The sequence below is a fragment of the Prionailurus viverrinus genome, chromosome A2 (assembly GCF_022837055.1).
Source record: "Prionailurus viverrinus isolate Anna chromosome A2, UM_Priviv_1.0, whole genome shotgun sequence".
NCBI lineage: Eukaryota > Metazoa > Chordata > Mammalia > Carnivora > Felidae > Prionailurus > Prionailurus viverrinus.
Window position 1 is genome coordinate 101,816,217 of NC_062562.1, and position 18,430 is coordinate 101,834,646.

At 37.2% G+C, this 18,430-nt stretch overlaps 1 protein-coding gene and 1 long non-coding RNA gene across 2 annotated transcripts in view; one reads left to right on the forward strand and one right to left on the reverse strand.

Moving 5' to 3' along the window:
- Positions 1-18,430, forward strand: part of UMAD1 (UBAP1-MVB12-associated (UMA) domain containing 1) — a 221,145-nt gene that overhangs the window by 143,414 nt on the left and 59,301 nt on the right. Inside the window, exon 3 of the mRNA XM_047843253.1 lies at positions 263-336. Within this exon, the coding sequence (XP_047699209.1) occupies positions 263-336 (74 nt within the window). The remainder of the gene's footprint in view (positions 1-262; positions 337-18,430) is intronic.
- The window catches only part of LOC125157007 (uncharacterized), a 113,257-nt gene that overhangs the window by 40,176 nt on the left and 54,651 nt on the right, over positions 1-18,430 (reverse strand). The window contains exon 3 of the long non-coding RNA XR_007148854.1: positions 13,460-13,606. This is a non-coding gene — a long non-coding RNA (uncharacterized LOC125157007). The remainder of the gene's footprint in view (positions 1-13,459; positions 13,607-18,430) is intronic.

An 18,430-nucleotide genomic window follows, 5' to 3' on the forward strand; every position in this document is an offset into this window, starting at 1 on the left:
ATATATGTGTGTGTATATGTATATATATATATACATATACACACACATATATATATATATATATGGATGGATGATTTCTGAAACCTCTATAAAATTACTGTGCTTAAAAATTAAATTACTTTGAAACAAAGGAAACAGTGGTTGCTTCCATAGTGTGAAACATATGGCAACAAAAGATATTTTAAATAAATTGAAGACACTTGGCCTCAATGGTATGGTAAAGGTGTTTTGTTTTTTTTCTTTTTTTCTTTTCACTTCATAGGAGATACGGCACATGAGCAAAGAATGGCAGCAAGAGGTAAAACTTCAGAAGAAGAAGGCAACCAACCTTTGGAGGTAAGTGAAACTCAGTAAGCCCTTTTGGGGCAAAACTCAACAAGTCACTATGATTATATATTCCTCTGAGGATAAATAGTAACTTCTACTCTTGCTACATAGGTGCCAAGTACAAAGAAGACAGGTGATTTCACCAGTGCTAAGCTTTTCCTAGTGCTGGATATGGAATCTTTCAGTTGAAAAAAGAGGAAGAGAGCACTTAAGTTAGAACATTTGAACTATTTTTGAGTGATTATTTTCTAATACATTCGAATGAATAGGTAATACCTGAACCTATACAGGTTTGCAAATAACCTATTTAGAATTTTTTTTTTTTTTAACATTTTTAATTTATTTTTGGGACAGAGAGAGACAGAGCATGAACGGGGGAGGGGCAGAGAGAGAGGGAGACACAGAATCGGAAACAGGCTCCAGGCTCTGAGCCATCAGCCCAGAGCCTGACGCGGGGCTCGAACTCACGGACCGCGAGATCGTGACCTGGCTGAAGTCGGACGCTTAACCAACTGCGCCACCCAGGCGCCCCACAAATAACCTATTTAGAACTGTACTACATTACCATTTCCAGCATCAAAGTATATTCCTTGACAGTGTTCAGTAAAAAGACTAGGGTATTGGTTCTTTTCCACATGAGAAAATTATTTTTTCCTTGTGGGTACTTCAAAATGTAATTCAGATCCTTTTCTTTTTTTTTTTTTTTAATTTTTTTTCAACGTTTTTTATTTTATTTTTGGGACAGAGAGAGACAGAGCATGAACGGGGGAGGGGCAGAGAGAGAGGGAGACACAGAATCGGAAACAGGCTCCAGGCTCTGAGCCATCAGCCCAGAGCCCGACGCGGGGCTCGAACTCCCGGACCGCGAGATCGTGACCTGGCTGAAGTCGGACGCTTAACCGACTGCGCCACCCAGGCGCCCCTCAGATCCTTTTCATATACTGTGTAGAAACATCCTAACATTCTTTAATCACTAACATAATCATTTTTAAGATTTAGGGGGAATGTTAATTATTCGGGTAGAAGATATAACCATGAATTTTGGAACTTTCTACATGGTGACATACCCCTACTTAATTCTTCCTGTGGTACAGGAGGGTGTTGCTGCATACAGCTGGAGGGAGGTCGGGGACCTGGCCTGTTTGGTTCATCACCGTAGTCCCAAAGCCTAGCACAGGATAGGTAGTCAAAAAGATTTGTTAAATGAATGCATGAATAAAATCTTGATCAGTCAACATGAATCTTACCCAGTCTCGTGGTTTTAACTTACGTGAAGAGACTGATGACTCCCCAAGTAAATCTCCATGATACCTCTCCCATGAGCTCCAGACTATATCCAACTGCCTATGTACCATTTCACTTACAAGTTTCTAGACAGTTCAGGCTTTACGTGACCAAAGAAGAAATACTGATTCCTGATGTGGGTTCAAGCCCTGCATCAAGCTCTATGGTGACAGCTCAGAACCTGGGCCTGCTTTGGATTCCGTGTCTCCCTCTCTCTGTGCCCCTCCCCAGCTCCTGCTCTCTGTCTCTCAAAAAATAAACGTTAAAAAACATTACAATCAAAGCCCCTAATGTACCCCTGCCTCTCTTCCTCACGCTCCACATGCAGCCCATCAATAAGCCTGGTCATCTCTCCCTCTACCTGTGGAATCTGACTCCTTCTCAGCACCGACACCGTTAGAACTCGGGTGTGAGTCACCACTCTCACCAGGACTCTCCTTAAGTCCATTCTCCACACAGCAGATGGAAATATGAATGAGATCACATCACTCTTTGGCTTAAAACCTGCTGTGTGCCCACTGTAACTAGAACACATGCTGCATATTATGGCGGGCTACCAGGAGCAACACGTGCTCTCTCATCCCCATTCTCTCCACACCCCCAAACACCAACCCCACCTACCAGCTGCTGTTCTGTCTCCTGGTCATGTTAAGCTCCTTCCCACCTCAGCCTCTGCAATTTGCTATCCCTTTGTTAAGGTCATTCAGGTCTTAGTTCCAGTGTCATTTTTCAGGACTACCTCAGCTAAAGTATCTTTTTCCCTCCATCACTGTCACATAGCCCCATCTTATTTCCTGCACAAACTTTATTAATTCTCAGATTATTCATTTATTTACTGTCTGCCTCCTCTGACTAGGATGAAAACAGACTCTCTGGGCCTAGAATAGTGTCTGGTACATGGAAGGTGCTCAGTAAATACCTGTTAATTGTAATCTAGATTTCCTGTAATGTCATCATCTGCCTGCCAAGTTAAAGGCCTAAAAATGTCATCTTGACTCACTGTCGCCAACATTCTTATCAAGTCTATCAATTCTTACTGATTCTACCTCACAAATACCCTTCCAAGTCTGGTTCCTCACTCTTCAGCTAGGCCTTTGTCTGTTCACTAGACTGTTATTAGATGAGCAGTGTCTTTTCCAAATCCCTTTCTGAAAAAAACAGCAGGTTTTATTACTTCAGGCCCCCCAAATGCCCTGAAACCTGCTAAATAAAGCTTAAGAACAAAACGCTGTTCATACGGCACCTCCTTTGTGAACTCTCCCTACATTCCCAGCCAGAGATGGCCTCAGTGTCCTTGTACTGCTTGTGCTGTCTTTTATGACTTCACTATCATGCCAGTTCCTGGACGATGGAGCCTATACCTTTAGTTAACCAGCTTTAAAGCTTCAGCCACTAACCTAGTGTCAAACACATGTGGTGTGACAGAGAAGCCCTGTCATTGATTCTGGGGTGGATAAATGAACAAATCAGTTAACAAAGGGAAAAAAGACAGCAAATGCTGTCTTGTGAGTCTCTTCATTAAATCCTGTTTTTCTCCTTACACTATAAACACATGGGCTATATTTTTTTTTCATCACTGTAAAGTTTTCTTATTTCTTATAAGTTACCCATAAAAATCTATTAATTTACACTATTGACACTCTTACTACATTAGAAAGGAAAAGTATGATTTCAGTTAAAAAAAAAAAAAAAAAGGCCCCTGGGTGGCTCAGTCAGTTGAGTGTCCAACTTTGGCGCGAGTCATGATCTCACAGTTTGAGTTCAAGCCCTACATCAGACTCTGTGCTGACAGCTCAGAGCCTGGAGCCTGCTTCAGATTCTGTGTCTCCCTCTCTCTCTGCCCCTCCCTGCTCATGCTGTCTCTCTCTCAAAAATAAATAAGCATTAAAAAAAAAAGATAAACGTCTGATTAAGAAATTGTTACTATTGTACCTTCACAGGAAGGATTCTCATTATTTTAATTTTTAGTTTTTAATGGCTATATAAGAAATGTTGAAATATTATTTATAACGAGAATGTTTGGTAAATTAGTATGGGTTCCATAATGTCTAAAAATAAGACTTATAGTTGCCAAAATAGAACTCCCTTTCCTAAGGACCTTTTGGAGAGGGTGGCTTTTAGTATATCAAAATAGGTTTTCTGGTGAGTTCAGATAAACATCGAGATTGCCTGCTATTCTCAAGGAATTGTTGGGCCTGGGGTGGAGAGACTATAAAGATAAATACAACTATGACTCTCAGCTATAGAAGCAGAAATTCTCAATCTATTCATGGAAAATTAGAAAACCCCAACAATTACTATAATATAAAATGGAATAAATAAATTTCATAAATTCTGTAACTACAAAGGTAAGTGAGATTTCAGTGAAGGAAGAAATATTAGGGAGGCCTAATGCACTAGATGAGCATTGAACCATGAACTAATTTTTCTTACTATTTATACAGTTAATTCCTATATGATAAATTCCTGTGATATTCCTTGATAAAATCCTTCATTAAGAACATTTTAGTAAAAACTTGAAAAAAAAAAAGTCTCAGAAATCTAGAAGCAAACATAGTATGAAATGACTTTCTACACAGGCATTTCAATGATAGATGATAAAGGGTTAAAAAAGAATGTAACTTGGCCTACGCTGTACTGTAGCTTTAATGGTAGTTAAAATATTTTGTTAAGTAGTGTGTGCTATTTTTCCTTACACTTCATAGCCCAAGTATACTTAAAAAATGTGTTCCCTCTCCAAATACAGCTCTCTCCCGACATCAGGACTCTAGCATCTAGGCGGAATATAATTTGCAAAAAGGGGGTGTGGTTTGGACATCAATAAGTGAATTTTTACAGATTTGGATTATGAGCTATGTTGATACATTTACACAAAAGACTATGAAAGGCAGCATATTTATTTGCATTAGTTAGTGGGACTTTTTACTTTGTGAACTGAAAATAATAAGGCATTCATTTCAGAAAAACATTAATTTCTCAGTATACTTGTCTTATTCAGTCCCCTTCCCTTAATATTTTAGGTTCCTTTTACTGATGACTTTAGTTACTACTGTTTCTACCTTGGCATACTCTCTATATGATCCCAAAGTATCATCACCTAAAATAGCGTAACTTAAAGAGATATCAAACCATGTAGTCACCAAACGTGGTTACTCTCAAGTTGTGCTTTAGTCTCTGTTTTTAAGAACCACTGGTAACTTTTAACAGAATTCATCATGTTTTTGGTGTGTAGAGCTTGAGCTCCTATAAACCCAGGTTTGGGTTCATTAAAATTAAAGTAATTAGACTCTAGCACTTGGGGAAAGAGTTATAATTTGGAACTAATTATCCAATTGGAGGATTATCCACCTCCTTCTGTTCCTTTTTTTTTTTTTTTTTTTTTTTCCTTTTTTTTATCTTGTTGCCTTTCTGGGTAAAATTTGGTTACGAGTTGTAATGATATTATGGCTACTTATTACCTTCTGCCAGTCTAGGAGCCTATTACTTACAGCTCAGGGGTATAAATCCACAGATTCATGGAGGGAGGGGGTGCTGTTTTGAGTTTTTGTCATTCTGATCTTTTCAGGGAATAAACATTACAAGTAAGGAAGTAATTAGTCATTATTTTCTCATCTTCAGTCATGGAAAGTGTTCTGTGTTGTGAAAACTGGAACCATATTAGCTACTTATTTTTCTAGTGGGCCTATTCTTTTTTGGTTTTGTAGGTATATTTTGAGAGCTATGAGTATGTAAGTTTCAGTTTCTTTAATCATCTCCAGTTTTGGTGACTCTTAATTTCAACCTAGTTTTAATAGATTCTTTTAGATTAAGTGTGTATTGAACTTAAATTTATTTGTACTGTAAAAATTATTTTAAAATTTGAATTTAGTTTTGGTTTCCAAGACTGAGGAATATGTTTATTTAGTGCACTGGCCTAAAGATAACAAAACACAAAAACAAGCCGATAAAAATCTCCCCACAAAACCGCAATTCTATTTATATATTTGTCTTGAGTGACAACTAATTCACATATGCATATGGAAACACATATAAAATAATAACTAACAGATGGCATAGCTGCAAAGTAGGATTTATAAAGATTATTATCAGCTGGTGGTACTGAGATACTACTGTGGTTATGCTGACAGAAGACACAAAAATTATTTATTATAATAAACTGTGACACTAATATCCCCCCAACTTCTGTTTAACCGAAGTAGCTTATTGCATATTTAATATAAATTTCTTAATGACGACCTAAAACAATCTTACAGCCAATTTGTGCTAGGAAATTTAATAGGCAGCACTTGCAAAACAGTAATTGAGGTAGCAACAACAAAATGCTTGCTAAAATTGTTGAGTGCATAATACTAGAATCCCTGGAAAGTAAAGATTTGGGGTACTTTGTTCAGCCCATTTCCACTGTAGTACAGTAGATTTGTGTTTTGTTTTTTTTTAATTTGTGTATTTGAAAATAGTTGAGTTACATCTGGAATTCACCGTTCAGTAATTTAGGAAACATAAGTTTTGTTGTTGTTGAAATAGGCATGGAATGCACATATTAATGAAACATGTCCACTTTTCTTCTGATGTGTTTTTGTGCTTCCCTTAAGTCTTTTAACAGAACTGGAGGAGCCTTCTGATTCTATAGGGACTAATTTTCTTGTTTTTTATTTCAGATAGTCATTAAAATGAATGAAAATAGCCTTGAGCTTTGTAGATTCCATATGATGTAGACTTTGGCTATCATTTCTTAAAAGGGGAGTAAGATTATCCCATTGAAAACTGGATTCTGTGTAGAAAAGAATCGGGGTCGTGTGGTACAGGAAAATGGAGACAGACTGGGGCGAGTGATTCTCAAAAAGAGTTTTACATACTTTTCTCTACCAGATGTCAGCATTTCAGCCTTAAGAATTTTCTAGTATAACATAGTATCTAACTTTATTAATTTAAAGTACTGGGGTTATAAAGATGATTATGAAAGTGTTTATTCTTGCAAGACATACATAGTCCAAATACGGATATAATGAGTATTGATATTGAAGGCAGTTTAAACTGGTACAACCATTTTTGGAAAGCATTTTGGCAATAAGTATCTAGAGCCATAAAGACATTAATATCCTTTGACAGTAATTCCACTTCCAGGATTCTATTCTAAGAAAATAGTCATTTTAATCCACAAGAAGGTCTATGTGTAAAAAAAGATGGCAATTCATTCAATGGACTATTTTTCAGTTTTCATACATGCAATTGATGGTTATTCTTCAATAAAAAATAGAGACTCTTGGTTTCATTATTTCAGTTAAATATATGAAGTACAAAATTGTATATACAGTATTATTGCTGCTATGTAAAAGCTGTGCAGAAAAAGATGATGTGGGACATAAAAGCATTAAGAGGAGTTGCCTTTGGGATGACAGATACAGGAGATAAATCATTCTTTCCAATGTTCTTATTTTCCAATTGTCTATAATGAGTGTATCTTCTGTTTTAAATGATAGTGAGGTCGGTGATGAGGAAACAATGTATTTACTCAAGGGCAGTTTTTGCTTAATAGAAGAACTATTCTATACGGCAATAAAAACAATGGAGTAGGCTACTGAGGATGATCTTCAGGAGATATGTTGGTACTTTTCTGCCTTGGCTCATTTAGGTTTAAGATCCCTTAATTAGTTGATCACAGAGCACCACATCTGATCACGATTTGTCAAAACATCTGTCCTCTCACTCAGGGGCCTTTCCAGCAGGGAGAAAAGTGAGGTGACTTGGAGGTTATTCTTCACATCTCATTGGAAGTCACACGACCCCAACTTTTCTCATTGATCAACCTGTCAGTGTCATTGTATTGGTTATAAAGTCGTATTTCCCCCTAAAACATGTTGCGGGCTCTTCATTTAAAGATGTATTTGTCTAAAAACCTTGTTTCTTTGTTTCTATGATGTCAACACTCTTAGTCGAAGATTTTAATTTCTCCCTTTATAATAGTTTTTGAGAATATAATTTTATCAGATGAGTGCAAGGATCTTTGTTTTTCGTTTCCCCTAATATAAAACCCTTCCAAATATCTGATTGACGGGGAAGGGAAGCACAGTTGGATTACCAGTCACTTAACTGGTAAAATTAATTCTTCAGTGTGTTCATCCCCCATGTGTTCATCCCCCTATACAGAACATCTTTTGGGAAGAAGATTTTGTAGAGTGAATTTTTCTCTTTATTTTCATTTGAATTACTGTATTGCAATAATATAGTAGAAAGTACATTTTGGGGAGCCTCTTCTGCTCACCAAATGTCTGATCGAGGACAAGTTAAGGTTCTATTCAACTTCAGTTCTTAGTCAATGAAGTAGGTGAATTAGATATGGTATGTGAGGTTCCCACCCCTCCCCCCCGCCCCCGGAAGTCCTGGCTCTTGACCTCTTTGGAAAGTGAATTGGAATTTTGCCACCAAATGCCAATCTTTGTATTACTGCTATGATGATGGTGTGTGGGTGTGTGGACGGGAAGGTAGGGATCTGCTGCATTATGAAGATTTTAGGCATTGATTGATTAAGCTTTTATACTTGTTAGAAAGGAATAGTCCAATAGTCCTTGTTGGTAAATTATCAAACTGAAAAACGACTTCCAAAATCCTTGCTCTTGCTTCTAAGATCTGTTTTGGGGCACTGGTAAAGAACAATTGAAGCCCTGTATTATTTCTTAAAATCTATAAACTTTTTATATTAGATGATCAGATTAGCATAGGTTGTTGACTGCCCAGAACACTGGCAAGATGAATTAACTTGAGGCATGTTTATCAGAGTTTGTAAAGATCTTTTCCAGAACCTCAAATTTGTATATTTTTTTCCCACTACCTCTTTGTCCTAATTTCAGTTTCACTGGAAAAAATTATAACTGAAAGGTCTCAATTCTGATGTTTTCTGGTTTCCATTGGGGTTAACTAACACACTGCAACATAATGTTCATTCATCCTAGTCAGTAAGGCCAAACTATGTGAGGTGTATGAGAGCTGCCCCTGTTTCCATCCAAAATGCACATATGGTGTGGGTAAGCCAGTAATGGGAGTTTTACGCAATGTTTCTGCTCATGTACACAGTGTGTTGCTCAGCACCAATTATTCCTTGCCAGAAACCCGCTAACCTGCTGCTTTTGTAGCTCTGCTTGATGAGGCTAGGTAGCTTAAAGTGACCACAATGGTATTATTTAACTTCACCGATCTTAGTTTGTTAAAGTTGTAGAACTTTAACCGCCTGCCTCCTCTGCTGATTTATTGCAATTGATTGCAATTAGAATCAGAGAACTGGAACCTTGTCATTGCATTGCATGGAGCCACGTCCGATCCAATGTATGTTTATTAGATATGTGGAGGAGGAAGAGGCAAAATGTGGAAATACTTCTTTGCTTAGCGAATCTAGTTGTTCATCTCCAAATTAGAAAATATTATTTTTAAAAAGCAGATAAGATATTCTGTTGATATTTTGGTAGTTATTTTGTTGTCATTTTTCCAGTTTTCCCACTTTTATAGTTTTAAAAACCACAAAATCAGCAGGGTGAGAGGTCCATGTTGGGAGAACAACTGTTCCCTATTTCCCATAGCCATCTTTTTTCTAATCCCCTGTTTTTTAATTAGGAACAAATGGTCCTTATTTTTTCCTCCTTCGGTTCATGTTACAGTTGTAACTTCTTGTGACTATATAGGGAGTTTAAATTAAAGCCCAGCCATATTTATGTGGTCTTTACACAACCAGAGATTCTTTTTTGAAAGACAAATTTCATCTGGCTCTTTTGCATTGGAAAAGGAGCATGCAGATACGTATTTGGTCTAGTTGGCATTTTCTGAATATTCTCCTTTGTACCTTACTGAGGATTCTTGTAAATACACTTAACTGAGGACGGACCAATATGAAGACACAGAAAAAATTTACACTTTAGTGAAGCTCAGCTAAGTTTATGTCAATTTTTACATTTCTTTCCAGACCTAGCAGGCACTGCTCCTTACATGTCTTTTTTTTCTTTTCTTTTCTTTTTTTTTTTTTTTAATGAATTTCTGTGTTCTTCTACCCTGGTCAATAATTAACATGAATTTCCACCCATTCAAGGACTGTTTAATGTCCACTTTGGGGATGTCATATCCTTAGGAACATACCTTTTACACATTGCTTTTAAATTAAGAAATCATTATGGGTGTGAATTCATAAATTTTCTCTAACACCAGTTATATAATAGAAAGTCTATGTACTAGAAACTCCTAATGTAAAAGCCAAAAGCCATAATTTTTTTTTTTTAATAAAAACAACCCACATTTTCTCTGCCTTGTTATGCCACTTGGAGAAGGAGAGAAGACTGGCATAAACTATACCTGAGAGCACAGTGATAATGGACTGAAGTGCCCACTCCATAGTAATAAAAAGCCTATGAAAACTTTCTCAGACCTTTTGAACTGAAAAGAGTGTGCAAACTGTTGCATAATCCTACTTATTAAGCTGGTTTTGGTTGGAGACTAATTGTGAGAACATGCTATTTGTTCATCTAGCTATTCTGGGTCTATCATCACTAGATCCAGCCGGTCCATCAGAGTATATTTCTATCTCATTGCCTTAGTCCTGCAAAGATTGCCTTCCCTGAATGGTTTTACAGCTTGACTGAATAACTCTGTGAGAAACTTGAGTGGAATACACTATAACATTTATTATGAAGGAATTACTAAGACATTGTCCACTACGTCACATAGTCTCCCCTGCGTCAAGCCCCACTTAGGTTTTCTGGTTTCTTACTGCTTTTATATCCGTAGAAAATATTTTGCTTTTCCTGAGGTGGTAATATTCCCTTTTCTCAGGGCCATTGTGAAGTCTGTACCTCATCATTTTTTTCTGTTTTTCTTTGGCAGGGGGAAGCTCAGACCTAAATTTACAGCTTAGTTTTAGTAATTATTTAGGACCCTAGAGGATATGATCTGCATACTTTATTTTCCTCTTCTCTAGGCTCCTGTATTTTTCCTGGACATGATCTTTGAATTTATTTTGAATCTTTTTGGCTGTTTCAGATTCCTTGGGTGGAGAAAAGGGTTAAAATTTGCACACATATATTTATGCAACACTTATATAAGTCTGTCTCTTCTGCGTGGTTTTTATTTTTCTAGGTTATAAGAGATATATATGCACACATACACAATTTCAATTTTCTTTTAAAAAAATTTTTTTTCAACGTTTATTTATTTTTGGGACAGAGAGAGACAGAGCATGAGCAGTGAGGGGCAGAGAGAGAGGGAGACACAGAATCAGAAACAGGCTCCAGGCTCTGAGCCATCAGTCCAGAGCCTGACGCGGGGCTCGAACTCACGGACCGTGAGATCGTGACCTGGCTGAAGTCGGACGCTTAACCGACTGCGCCACCCAGGCGCCCCTCAATTTTCTTTTTATTCTTTTTTAAAATATGTGATAAAATTATACATGAGCTTTTTACTGTGAGGATATATGGACACAGGGCACTTATTTAACGTCTCTTCCATGCCTCGGGCTCACACACTGATCTCCAGTCAGTGTGATTTCTTCAGGATTGTTGTTGACTGGAGGATAAAGGTAAAAAGAGCCTCCTTGCCAGATCAGTAACTTTGTCCAGCTGCTTCCAGGCAGAGGGTACCTTAGGCACCTGCAACCTGCTTGCCCCATCAACCACTCTATGGCCTCCTTCTACACACACTTTTTCTTCATGCTCTAGACATACTTTTTAGATGGTTTACCAGATTTTAGATAAAAGTATGGAAGACCTAGGAAGAGTGACTACCTGACTTAGAGATCTTGTCTTTGGGGTCATTCTTACAGTAGCAGATTCACAGGACCCCTGCAGTAGCATGGAGAGCTGCCAGAACATGAGCTGTATCACCAGACCTCGAGCTTAGATCTTGGCTTTGCCATATACCAGTACCTTTGATAATACTTAGCCTCTTTGATCTTCATGTCCCTTTGCTGTAAAATGGGAGTGGAGACACTTACCTTGCAGGGTTTTGTAAGAATTAGATGAGTCAATATGTAATTTTTATTTATATGTCTATATGCACCGTGTCTGACATATACTGGGCCCTCTAAATGTTTCAATTGGAAGGAAATTATGGCTAATGCCTTGAAAATCATGCCAAAGTAAGGTTAAAGGGATTAAATCAGGAATTGTGCCCAGATGAAAGTTACAGACACCTAAAAGGCAGCAGCTTAAATTTAGGGCTTTATTTGTCCCATGTAATGACAAGGCTCTTGGAAGGTGGTGGAGGCACTGTTTTAGGAACTCAAGCATATCAAGGCCAATGTCCTATGAATCTTGATCTTTTTCTCATGGTTTGCAAGATAGCTATCGCAGCTCCATCCATTATATCCAGTTTCCAGGAAGTTGGGGAAAGGAAGGATGGTGAAGGGAGAATAAAAGTGCCTGTGGCTCAATCAGTTAAGCATCCACTCTTGATTTCGGTCTAGTTCATGATTTTGGTCTAGTTCCTGATTTCATGGTGCTTGAGATGGAGCCCTGAGTTGGACTCCCCACTGACAGTGTGGAGCCTATTTGGGATCCTCATTCATTCTCATTCTCATTCTCATTCTCTCTCTCTCTCTCTCTCTCTCAAAAAAGTGAAAAAATAAATAAACATTAAGAAAAAAAGTGCCTGTGACCAGAAACTTTCCAAAACCTCTCTAGCAAGATTTATTGGCCCTAATGTGTCACATGGCTACCCCTAATGGCAATGGAGCCTGGAACATGTTTTTAGCTTGGTACTTTGCTATCCCCAGCAAAATCAGCACTCATTAATGAGGAGGAAAGGAAAGGTGAATATTGGATGGACTGCAACACTCTCTGATATAGATATCATCCTATTTTGCTTTTAGTAGCTTCATTTTTCTAACAATAGACATCGGTGCAGATGGGAGTGAGGGAGGTAGAGAGAAATACCCATTGGTGATAACTAGACTCTATTGGAGGCTAGAGGTCTTTGAGTAGTCAAAGGGGATGGGAAATAAAGAAGGATATTTACTTTATTATTACCTTTTGAACCTATGATAAGTTACGCATTGGTGCTGGTAGGAATTTTACATATATATCTCATTAATTGTTACAGATGAGGTGGGCTATATTATCTATATATTTTACTGAGGAGGCAATCAAGTGTCAAGGATATCAGTTTCCCAAGGTCACACAACCAGTGACACTAATGGAGCCAGAAGTCAGACTTGCACCTGACTAACCACAAAATCTTTGCTTTGTACTGCATGGCTTTCCTGTATAACTCTCAAGAAACCTGCTCTTGCACTTGGCTTTTATTTTCCATAGTGCCTTGTACTACTGGGGTCCAAAATAACTACATTTGACCTAATTATTTGTGTACAGAATTAAACTGAACATCATGTAAAGAACTGCTGGTTGCTGAAGGTTATATAGATGAGGCTGGTGCTTCCCTCTCATCATCACCACTCAGCTGGTGGTTGCTGCCTCTGTGTTTCTGCCTCTAGAGTCAGTAGCCCCTAGGGACATTCCTTAGGACAAAGGGAATATGGCAAAGCCCCAGTGACCATTCTCAGGAAGCCAGAATTCAAAATTGGAAGCTGATAGGATGATGTGACATGGAGACAGGTATCTTCTCAAGTCAGTAGCCAGGGAATTATCCTTGACTTTTTCTACCTCTCCCTCTACTCTAAACCCAGTTGGTCACCAAGTCATTTTGTTTCTACCTCACCTGCCATTTCCACTACCTCCCCACCATAGCTGCAGTCATTCAGACTTGATTATCTCCCACACAGACTGCAGAGAAGAGTTTCTGAAATGGCCTCCTTATCTTCAGATTTTGCCATCATTCAGTCCATTTGCCCACAGATCTGACCACGGAGCTGCCTTACCTGATGACATCAGGGGCTCTTCAGCTGCTCACAGAACCAAATCCAATGACTTTGAGGCACGTGTCCGATCATTACCTGGCCTTGCCCCGTTGTGGTTTACAGTTTCTTCCCATGCTGGGCAGAAATCACACTTGTGCAGAAGGGCCACTGAAGCAGATAAGAAAGAGGTGTACCATTTTTAGCTGGATAAATTTCCATGGGTGTTACTTTTTTTTGTTTTTTAAACCTTCACCTCATGCCTGTCGACACTGAGAACCAAAACCAGTATTGTGTGCTTTCAACTTAGTTGCAGTTTTGCTCTGAAAGAAAAATGGGTTCAGATTCTAGCCTAAGGTTATTTAGTCACCAAAACATCCTATTAGTAACTTGGGATTGGTATCTTTATCATTGCCTAAATAAAACCTGATTAGGCTGGTTAATAAGTTATAATTCCCTAGCTTCTTACCAAAGAGCATATTTGAAATATCAGACCATTTCATTTATTTCAATAAATACTTCATGAACACCTATTTTGAACAAAACTCTGTTAAACATTGCTCTCCATGTCTGAAAATTTCTGGATAATTACTATGTTGAAGATTTGTGGTTAAAAAAAATCATATTGCACTTCTAAAAGCTCATCGTTGCAAAATCATGTAAGACAGTTGACCATAACTGAAGCCCAGGATTAGAGGCTATAACTGTTTTCAGCGGTAATTGTCACTCAAGCCAATTTTAGGACCAACCATCAATTAACCAAATGAATCAGTTAACCACTGCTTTCCTTAACAAGTTAAGTGTTAAGGAGTTTTACTAATGCAGAAAGGTGGTACCCCAGGAGAGTATGAGATTGGAAAATGATTTATTATGAGAAGTATAAGGTTAAATTACATATAAATTACAGATGAAAGCATAATGTGAGAATGTTTTCTTTTTCTGAGGTATTACTTAATCTCATAAGTGATTTAAAGGTGTATTCTGTGTGCATCTCATTTTTTTAAGGTGTTGATTATGAAATTTATAATTCTATTAACCTTTGGGTTTTGGTTCCTAATATATTGCCTGCAATTGTCAGTCAAATCAAAACCCAAACTTGAAATTAAAATTGTCTAACAACAAATGAGAGACCAAAAAAAAACTCAACTGGCATTTAAAAAAAATATTACACCTTGTAAATTTTGAATGTTCAGATTTGAGGATTAAATACTGGCACCTCTCTGTCACTTATTTTTCTACTAATGATCATCCCTGCCTCAGCTTTTTAAAATGGTCTGTTGGGTTTCAGTTTAGCATGCAAGCCCTTAAGCTGTCTTTTGTAGTTTCATAAGGGCCAAGAGCTTGTTAGCCTGGAATTTAGTGTATTTTGATAGTCATTTGTTTTTAGTTATTCTTTTCTTGATTTTTTGGAACTCTTTTCATGAGGAAACTCCATGATTCTTACCAATTAGTCATAACCAGTTCGGATTTAGAAATTACATAATTTACTACTTTGGAACACTACTTTGTTCAAAGACCAAATGGTAAAGATGTGGATATTTCACTGAATATAGGGTGATGTGGCTAATAATTAGATCCTCAGAGAAAAAAATAAAACTCCTGAAATTTGTGGCAGGATCAGAAATGCGGCCAGGGAAAACAAGTAGTTTAATAAATAAATACTTGTTATTAGTGAAAATTGAGCATGACCTTCTTAGGATTCAATCCTTGTTTTTAGTGGTATAGTTTGTGTTTTCACTGTGTTCATTAACACAAAGAACAAGTAACTTCTCTAGTGGCTTGAGATTGGACTCACAGGAAAACATTAGGTAGTAATTAAGAGCAAGGCTTTTTTTTTTTCCTTAGTTTGTGAAATTTTAAGTATACTTCCTAATGCGGTCACTACTTGCCACATGTAGCTATTGGGCACTTGCAATGTGACTATTCTGAATTCTAATGTGCTAGAAGTGTAAAGTATATACTGGGTTTCAAAGGCTTGGCATGAAAAAAAGATCGCAAGTATCTCAATAATATTTTATGTTGAGCACATGTTGCTATGATAATCTGGATATACTGGGCTGAAAAAAGAATATTAAAATTAATTTCACATTTTTCTTTTAACTTTCTTACTATGGTTACCAAAAAACTGAAAATCACATATATGGTTCACCTTAAATTTGACTGGACTATGCTCATCTACTAGGCTAAAAAAAAAATCTTTAATATGTATAGTTAATATTGGTTATTAGCAACATATTTGATTCAGATTTTTAACATCTTGAAGAGACCATTTTGGGGGCAGTTTGGGAAGCCCATTTATTCTTTTGCTCCGTGCAAGGGTTGCAGGTTGAAGCAGCTGTTCTTTGGAATTGCCAACCCTGTTCAGTTGACTGATAGCAATCGATAGATAGTTATGGAAGGAATAAATGCCTCTTTGTTGTCACACAGCCTAAGTGAATGAACTGCACCTACTGTTTCTCTCCTTTCCACCTTTCTTCCCCTGAGGGCTTTGACGTCATTAATAATTGGTTGATATTTATAGTAACATAAATCTAAACGCAGGTTTTCAAAGACCCAATTCATATATTACCATATACTATAAATGATGGTATGTCATAAGTTATCATGGCTTATCATCTTATTTACAACCCTTGGCTAATATTCTGTCACTTATTATATCATTACATATTATTACTGATGATAATATCTATAACCAAAAATGAATTTTTCATACTGTGCTTTTATAAGAAACCAGCCGAAGCAGAGTCTGCATGTAGTAAGAGCTGAGACACAGGCACTTATTAATAATCAGCCTCTTTTCCAGTGAGATTTAACTATTTCCTTTGTGGGGGAAAAAATCATAGAAGAGCTGTGTGTATTTTATTTTAAAATCTTTAATTTATGAACTGTTTGACACCACCCTAAAACGTTTTGGAGCACTGAGATTAGTAGAATGAGGTCACATTATGTTAGGCAGAGAGGCCATTGAATAGGCGTTGATAATAATAAAACTTATAAAGGTCATTCTGTGAAGATAAATGTAATATTTGAATTAGTCAGTCATTTGATTTCTCTAAAAACGTAGTAAGTTAATCTTGTTCCAAAAAAAAAAAAAAAACCCTCCAATACTGGTAGTTTTCTTTTTAATGCCTTTCCTCTTAGGCAATCTTTTGTACATCATGCAAAGGACCATACAATTAGCATGAAATGAGAGAGTGCTTTTTAAATTTGATGAATAAAGGCTCTTTTTTCTCCAGCTGATATGCATGCAAGGTGGAGGTCTGTATCTCACCAGCAGACTATTTGGTATCTATCCTATAAGTAGCTCCCAGTTTATATGTATGCCTTAATGAGGACAGAGGTGTGGAAGTAATAAAAAAAAGAGCTGAAAGTGCATAAAAAATAGCTCAACGCTTTAGTGTAAATGCTGCAAGATTCCCAGATTTGGACAGCTGGGCTTTCCACCTTGCCCTGGATTCCAAAGATGGCCGTGTCATCCTTTTTTTTTTTTTTTTTTTGGCAGTCAATTGAGGACATATTAGTAAGACCTCCGTGAGCATGAAAAACTGTTTTTGGTGCTGGTGGGGTTGTCTTTTCTGTCATTTATCACGAAAAGTATTATTTGTTAATTTTTTTTTCTAAGTGTTACTCCTTTAGAAAAGTTTTTATGCCTCTATATTATTATGGGCTGTTGGCTCTACAGAAATACTTGTCTTTGAAGTTGGAGTATTTGCAATATGTTAATGAACGTTATTCTTTTTTTTTTAATGTTAATATACTGTTTCATTAGGTAGGAGTGGATGCTCTGCTCCTTGCTGTTTTAAATGGCACAGTGTTTAAGAGATTCCTGGTATTGCTGGGAAAGTTTTTATAACTTACCAGTCATTTTTGTTTTGGGCTTCATTATTCCCTCATATGTAGCTAAAGCATTTCCAATTGCATAAAAGAAGGCAAAATGCCACAAATCAGATAAATCGGTCATTAATTGAGCCAACTCTTTCCTCTTAAGGTACTACCATAACTAGGACTTCCAGATGTAGCAAATAAAAAACAAAAAAAAAACAAGATGCCCAGTTAAGTTTGAATTTCAGATATACAACAGATTTTTTTTTAGCATAAGTTTGTCCCGTGCAATATTTGGGTCATACTTAGACTACAAAAGTCATCTATATTTGATCTGGCAACCATAACCATAGTTCAGCTTTCTTATTAATTCAGAGAACTCCAGAGCTATGTTAATTCTATGCTTGGATGTTCTGCACAATGCTGATTGCTGACCATCCCACCACAACCCAGTTCTTAGGGATATCATAATATAGTTACAATTCTTGGAAGCTCAAAGTGCTTCCAGTATGTTTTCTCATTTATCCACACATTGGAGGAAGATAGAAAAGGGCACACTCTATTCTCATCTTGCCTGCTTTTCATTTTAATAAAAAGGAGAAAGTAGTCTCTTACAAAGTGATAAGGCTTATTCTGAAAGCTAAGAGACCACCTATAGCAGAATTTGGATTATCCTCTTTACCCGTGTTTTTGGTTCATTTAGTAGGAACTCTCTAGCAGATTTTTAAAACTTCAAAACAAGTGAATTCAGAGAGAAAATGCATATTCAGTGTATTTTATAAATGAGGAGGGCAGGTGAAAAGTGACTTTTCCAAAGTGAAAGATTTTAAACTTCCCTATGCTCTCCCTTCTCCTCCTACCTTGCCCTCCACATAACAGATGCTGAGAAGAGCCACTCAAAATGCACGTCCTCATCCCTTGTCATCTGCATTATTACTGAGGTTTCCTAGGTGATATTTCTTCCTCCATCCTCACTCCCTACCAAACTGACAGCTAACAGCAATTTTTCTAAAACATAAATCTCACCACACCACAATCTTACACAGTCTGTTTCAGTGACTACTTATCAGAGAAAGTCCATGCTGCTTAGCATGGCATTCAGTGCCCTTCCTGATCTGGGCTCTACTCAATTCCCTTTCTTTTACTTCTTCCTCAGCACTTGATGCTACAGAA